This window comes from Magnolia sinica, chromosome 16, assembly GCF_029962835.1.
Source record: "Magnolia sinica isolate HGM2019 chromosome 16, MsV1, whole genome shotgun sequence".
In the NCBI taxonomy this organism is placed as follows: domain Eukaryota; kingdom Viridiplantae; phylum Streptophyta; class Magnoliopsida; order Magnoliales; family Magnoliaceae; genus Magnolia; species Magnolia sinica.
In genome coordinates this window covers 70,501,542-70,508,798 of record NC_080588.1, presented here as the reverse complement: position 1 = coordinate 70,508,798, position 7,257 = coordinate 70,501,542, and the positions used below count along the sequence as shown (strand labels likewise).

The 7,257-nt window shown below is 43.2% G+C and overlaps 1 protein-coding gene across 1 annotated transcript; it reads right to left on the bottom strand.

The window, feature by feature from the left end:
- Positions 1 to 747: 747 nt before the first annotated feature.
- LOC131229324 (allene oxide synthase 1, chloroplastic-like) lies at positions 748 to 2,383 on the bottom strand. Its single transcript, XM_058225254.1, has one exon. It carries the CDS (start codon positions 2,330 to 2,332, stop codon positions 884 to 886), a length of 1,449 nt encoding a protein of 482 aa, XP_058081237.1. The 5' UTR covers positions 2,333 to 2,383; the 3' UTR covers positions 748 to 883.
- Positions 2,384 to 7,257: the final 4,874 nt, after the last annotated feature.

The window sequence follows — 7,257 nt, the reverse complement described above, 5'->3', positions numbered from 1 at the left end:
CGTGGGCAAATAATAAAGCTGACTGTTTCCACGCAGCAGAGATCCGCACTCAGAAAGACATATTTAATAAAACTAGTGACGTGGCAATTACAGTGACGTGTGGACCAATAATAAAGCTGGATTCAGCCGCTCACTGTTTCCACGAAACAGAGTATACGCACTCAGGAAAAAAAAAAAAGTGATGAAAGCCCTCAGTAACCGTTGAATTTATATCCTAGGGCGTGCCTCTTACGCACTACAAAAGGGCATTTCGGTCCATGCAGGGGATATGGGCCCAACGTGATGTATAGATTTTATCCACGCTGTTCATCCATTGTTACAGATCATTTTAAGATTCTAACGAAAAAACGAGGCAGATCTAAATTTCAGTAGACCACACAGTAGTTATTGAACTCTTACCATTATAAACTTCCTGGGACCACAGAAGTTTTGGATCAAGCTGAAATTTGTACTTTCACTTCATCCAGCTGAAATTTGTACTTTCACTTCATCCGTGCTTTTATGATATTATGAACAGTTTAGATGGCAAATAGAAATAACGGTACGCTCTAGTAAGGTTTCACCAACGGTGGGCGTCATTATTTCCGCTGCTTCCTGTGCTGTGGTCCACCTGGATCTGCCTCATTTTTAGGATCCTAAACTAAGATGATCTGGATAAATGGATGAACGGCATGGATAAAACCCATAGATCACAGTGGGTCCTACAGGGCCCTGCTTGGTATTACAAAAATTGTTTAAGGCAACGTATACAACTTTACTATTCTGTCACTGTTTATTAACAACTAACAAGAAACCAACAATATGAAACAAAGAGACGGAGAAACCATAATACCAAACACCGGAAACTGACACACCCACCACATTTCCGGCAACATTACAACTTTCAGGTGGCCTTCGTCAACGACGTCACCGTCACCGACGACCCTAACAGCTGAGTCCCAACATTAGCTGTAAACGTATCATAACGAAGGAAGAACTCAATCACCAGAAGCCTCCCAATCAACCCCACAAAATCCTTCCCAGGACATTGCTTATTTCCCACCGTTGGATTCTCTGTCTCTGGCCCATTCGACCAAAGCACGTACTTCAGCAGCTTCTCGCCATCCCCAACAAACCTATTCCCAACAAACTCCTCAGCATCTTTGAAAATCTTTGGATCTTTCGTCGCAAATGGCTGAAATCCGAAAATCATCTCCCCTTTCTTGACCTCAAACGCTGCATCATGACTCTCGATAGTCAGATCCTTCTTCGCCTTCCCATACTGGAACATAACTGGTGGTTCGATCCGCAAAGCCTCATAAACAGCGGACTTCGTTAAAGGCATCTGCTCAATAGCCGCTAACGTTACGTGCCCGCCGTTGGATTTAACGGTAGACCGGATTTCATCTGCAAGCTGCTTGTGCAGCTCAGGTCCCGCAATAGAGATCCACTTCAATATACCTGGGAATAACACCTTCATCCCACCATATGTGTTAAAACACGTCGCGAAGAGGATATTATGGCATGCTTCATCTCTTTTGATTCCCAACTTCTCCGCCTCGTCTAGAATCTTAGTTGAGGCCCCGTAGAAGAAATCGTAGAGCTTCTTATAATCGGATTTCACGAGGAATGGAGGAAGATGGAATGTATGGAGAAGGAGGTCTTCCACAAACTTCGGCAGTCCCAGAGTCATCAATGGATGAAGCTGGAACAAAAGCCATTTCGCGGAGATCGTAGGTCCGTCGGAGCCGAGCTTAGTATCAGAAGGGTTTACACTGAAATACGCCTGCGAAAGGTAATTGAAAGATGTAACGTCATTTAGAGCATTGAAATCGGCTTTTCCATTCGTAGAAATCTCGGCTTCGAGATTATCGAAGAGGGTGCTGAAGCTTGTGTGGAATTCTGGTATGAATTTGTCACAACGGGTGGAGAGTAGAAAGAAGAGGAGCTGTTTGATTTTGGTATGGTTGGGTTCGGACGGGTCGAGGTAGGGGAGGACTCGGTAGCCGCCGGTGAGTGAGGTGGAGGGCATGTAAGTGCCGGTAAAGACGTCGCGTTTTTCGACTTTGGTTACATCGAAGAGGACGGGGAAGCTTTTTCCATCGAGGAGGACGATGACTCGTGGGTCCTTGGCCATGAAGGGTCCTGGTGGCATGTTGGATCGGAAGACCGTTGATTCGTATTTCTGCATTCGGATCTTGAAGAAATTATCTCGGCCTTGGTTGTAGTAGTAGTCGAGACGGTCTTTGATTGCACTGATGAAAGGAATACCATAGCTGCCAGGGATTTCACGTATGGGGAGTGTCGATGCCGCGTTGTTGTCGAAGACGAGCTCGTTTTGAGGAGAAGACATGGAAAAAAAATCTTTTTTTCTAGAGTTTCGGTATTGTGAGAAGAGTTCTGGACTCGAAGAAGGGGTGGTGGGTATTTGTAAACGGAGGAAAGTGGTGAGTTTGCGCGGTGAGTCGGAAAAGGTGGGCGCGGATTAGGTGAGGAAGGGGTAACAACTAAAAGTCGGCAAGGCCCTCATCTTGGGCCCACAACGATATATTTGTGGTATATCTACGTCGTCCATCCGTATTTCAGATCATTTAGGGCATGGTTCAAAAATTAGGTAGATTGATGTAGAGCGCCTGGTGGACAGTTTCATGGCCAAGATGGATAAGAAAAGGCCCGGTTGACGATAGAAGTGATCCGGACCGTCGAGCCTTAGATCCGGCGTATCTCACAATCTGGAATGAGTTATCAGGCGTAAAATATATGATTTTGAGATAAAACAAGCTACTTTAGCCAACCAACCCGGCTATGCCGGGTTACACAAGCCGGATTTACAAAATACCCCTAGATCAACGGTCGTTTCCCTATTTTAATTCCGTTTTTACTACAAATAATAAATTTTAGTTTGATTATAACTCTTCTTCCGTTACGTTTTAGGAGTTGTGTCCAACACAAAAAGTTCTTAGAATAATTAGGAGAACAGCTTGGTGAAGCCAAATAGGACACTTATTATTTTTGGCCGAAAACCTTGCGCACTAGTAGACATCATGATCGTCTATAAATAATAAGTTTACTATTTATAGTAAGTTGCGAATTCGAGGAGTTTTAGTTGTAGTTTGATTCTAATTTCTCTCTCAATGCTTGGTACCCCTATTTAAAGGGTTGCGAACTCATTTATTTCATTCATTAATCAATTTCGAATTTTATAAAATTTACTTTCTATTTTGCTTGCTTTCTTTCTCGTGGATTCGAAAAGCCTCTATGAGGAGTTTTGAAAATTTTCGTGGATTCAGAATAGTTATTCTCTTGAGGGAGACGGTGCTCAACCTCATCACGTTCATCCCTACGTCAATTGGTATCAGAGCGAGGATTTCCCTTGGGCCGATGACAAACAACGAAGGTATAAACCAAAATCCTGTGGACAGTGATTTAGGGATTTGTGATCTTGTGGAAAGAATGGAAGTTTTCCAACAGGAGAGTCAATTGACCCTGCAAGGGCTACAAGCAACCCTCGACCGTCTTGCGGATGCACTACTTTCGCCGCGAGCCTTAAGCGGTGCTCCACCACCCATGGTTACTCCACCATCCGTGGTTGCTGTACGACACAACTCTGATTTTCATAAAGCACTACCAGTGGCAAACCGTAGGGCTATACTAGATGATTTAAGTTCTAGCGACGAGGACAATAATGAAGGTTTTGCCCAACGACCAATACATGGAAGCGATCATATAGATCGTGCTGAAAGAAACTATCGAGGTAAGGATGAACTTCATAGTTTTAATGATTTTTATGCATAAAAGATTTCCTCGATTGACTAGCCGAAGTAGAGAGATATTTTAATTATATAGACGTGCCAGATCATAAGAAGGTAAAATTGATAGCGTTTAAATAAAAATCTGGTGCTTCTGCATGGTGGGAGCAATTACAACTTTGACAAGCCCATCAGAATAAGGCGCCCATCTCATCATAGCCACGAATGAGACGTCTTCTTCGATCACGATTTCTTCCTAATGATTATGAGCAGATATTATTCCAACAACACCAGAATTGCCGACAAGAAAATTGAACTATCACAGATTACACTGAAGAATTCCAGCGGTTGGCAACACGAAACGATCTGTCAGAATCTGAGTCACAGAAGGTGGCACGGTTTATAAGTGGGTCGTGACAGATAATTTAGGATCGAGTTCAAATGTACCCAGTAGGGACCATGAATGAAGCAGTTCAATTAGCAGGTAGGGTAGAATGCAACTTGCGAGGGTTTCTGCTTAACTCTATCCTTCAACTCGACCCCCTATGATGGGTCCCACGCAGGATTCAGTGCTGGCACGAGGAAAAGAACTAGTAGGAGAACGTTTTCAACCTTTTGCAATTGCAAGCCGTGATACGAGGAGCGGTTCATCCAGACCTCAACGTGTAGCACCCACAACAATGGGCCTGAGTAGGATTCAAAATCCTTATGCTCGGCCAAGGTCGAACAATTGTTATAGTTGTGGCTAACTGGGTCACTTATCAAACAACTGTCCTCAACATCCCGCGGCACACTTGACCATAAACGAAGGGAGCGCTAAATGTGAGGCCGCAGAAGAAGACTCTAGCTTTGATGAACATGAATAAGCCACTGAGGAAATAACAGATGGTGATGAATTAATGGGTGAGGATTGTGGCGAGTCTCTAGTTGTGAGGCGATTACGGCATACTCCACGAAAAGAATTACATCCATAACGACACAATATATTTCGTACGCGGTGCACTGTCAACGAAAATGTCTGTGATGTGATCATAGATAGTGGTAGTAGCGAGAACATCGTCTCAAGAGTGATGGTAGACAAGTCGCAACTACAAACGACAAAACATCCTTCCCCGTACTCAATTGGCTAAATAAAAAAGGTGAACAAGACCAAACTAACTGAACAATGCATTATCTCGTTTTCAATTGGTAAAAATTATAGGGATCAAATACTTTATGATGTAGTCGACATGAAAGCATGTCATATGTTACTTGGTCGACCCTGGCAATCAGACTGTGATGCAACCCATCGAGGACGAGACAATGTCTACATATTCGTTAATGATAGTCGAAAAATAATCCTTTTCCCTATGACACCAGAGAATCACCCTAAAGTCTCTAAAGCGAAGGAGAGTTCCCTCTTAACCATTCGGGATTTCATATATGAATCCAAGGAAACTGGCGAGGTATACGCGGTAGTAGTGAAGGACGAGGAATCGGAACCCTCAAACATTTCTCCAAGTTTAAGACCTTTGCTAAACGAATTCAAAGAAGTCTGTCATGAAGATTTACCTGATGGATTACCCCTCATGAGGGACATCCAACATCACAAAAACTTCATCCCTGGAGCTAGCTTGCCCAACTGCCCTCATTATCGGATGAGTCCGAATGAGTATGAGATACTTCAGGGGAGAGTGGAGGAATTGATCCGTAAGGGTCTTTTAAGAGAGAACATGAGCCCATGTGTCGTACCAGCATTATTAACACCAAAAAAATATGGAAGTTGGGGTATGTGTGTCGACAGCTGAGCAATTAATAAAATTAACATCAAATATCGGTTCCCAATACCATGGTTGAACGATATGCTCGATATACTAGAAAGGGTTAAGGTGTTCTTTAAACTAGACCTAAGGATCGGGTACCATCAGATTCGTATATGACTCGGTGATGAGTAGAAAATGACATTCAAGACCAAGGAAGGGTTGTATGAGTGGCTGGTCATGCCCTTTGGCCTATCAAACGCACCAAGTACTTTTATGCATTTGATGAATCAAGTTATAAAACCGTTTACTGCCCGATTTATGGTAGTATATTTTGATGACATACTGATATATAGTGAGGATGAAACGGAGCATAGGAAACATCTCAGATAAGTGCTGCAAGTCCTATATATTAACAAGTTGTACCTCAACTTGAAGAAGTGCAGTTTTTTAACGAATAACCTCTTGTTCCTAAGATTTATTGTAACGTCCACAGGTATCCGTGTGGACGATGAAAAGGTACGAGCCATTAAGAAATGACTGATCCCGACAAACATTCATGAGGTGAGGAGTTTTCACGGATTTGCGACTTTCTATCGTCGATTCGTGCGAAATTTTAACACAATAGTCGTGCCTATTACAGATTGCATGAAAAAATGACTATTTCAGTCGACCGATGAAGCTAACAAGGGCTTTCATGAGATCAAGCACCATTTGTCCACAACACCGGTTTTAGTGATTCCTAATTTCGACAAGCTATTTGAAGTAGAGTGTGACGTTTCATACGTTAGAATTGGAGGAGTATTATCACAAAAAGGTAGGCCGGTAGCCTTTTACAGCGAGAAGCTCAGCAAATCCCGAAAGAAGTGGTCGACGTATGAGCTTAAGTTGTATGCAGTTGTTCAGGCGCTGCGACATTAGCGGAATTATCTGATTCAAAGAGAATTTGTTCCGTACACTGACCATTAAGCATTAAAGTTTATTAATGATCAGACTAACGTGAATCGTGTGCATGCTAGACGAGTTGCGTTTTTACAGGAATTCACATTCGTTCTAAAGCACAAGTTAGGGTAGCAGAATAAGGTGGCTGATGCACTTATCCGTCGTGCATCACTACTTTTTACGATGAGCAACGAGGTGGTCGGCTTCAACTGTCTCAAGGAGCTATATGCTGAGGACGAGAACTTTAAAGATTCTTGGGTGAAGTACCAAGAAGGTCACCCCAGTGACCTTCATATACTAGACGGTTTCCTCTACAATGGGAATCGATTATGCACCCCCTAAAGTTCTCTGAGAGAGCAGATTATTCAAGAGATACATGAAGATGACCTCGGTGGATACCTTGGGCGAGACAAGACGCGAGCTCTTGTGGAAGAGTAGTATTACTGGCCGCAATTAGTACATGATGTGGAAAAAGTGGTACAACGTTGTCATGTTTGTCAGATTTCCAAGGGGCAATCTCAGAATACGGGCATCTACACCCCATTACCTGTGCCTAATGGTCCTTGAGAGGATTTATTTATGAATTTCGTGCTTGGTCTCCCATGAACACAACGTGGCATGGATTCGGTGTTCGTGGTGGTAGATCGTTTCTCCAAGATGGCGCACTTATCCCATGCAAGAAGACCCTCAATGCAACATACGTGGTGAATTTATTCTTCAGGGAGGTCGTACGGATACATGGGGCCCCGAAGACCATTACTTCTGATCATGACATGAAGTTTATTAGCCACTTTTGGCGGACTTTATGGACTCGATTTGATACACGACTTCAATTCAGCGGTGCTACC

Coding starts and splice junctions, on each gene's coding strand:
- LOC131229324 (XM_058225254.1), bottom strand. CDS start 2,332: ATGTCTTCTCCTCAAAACGAGCTCGTCTTCGACAACAACGCGGCATCG.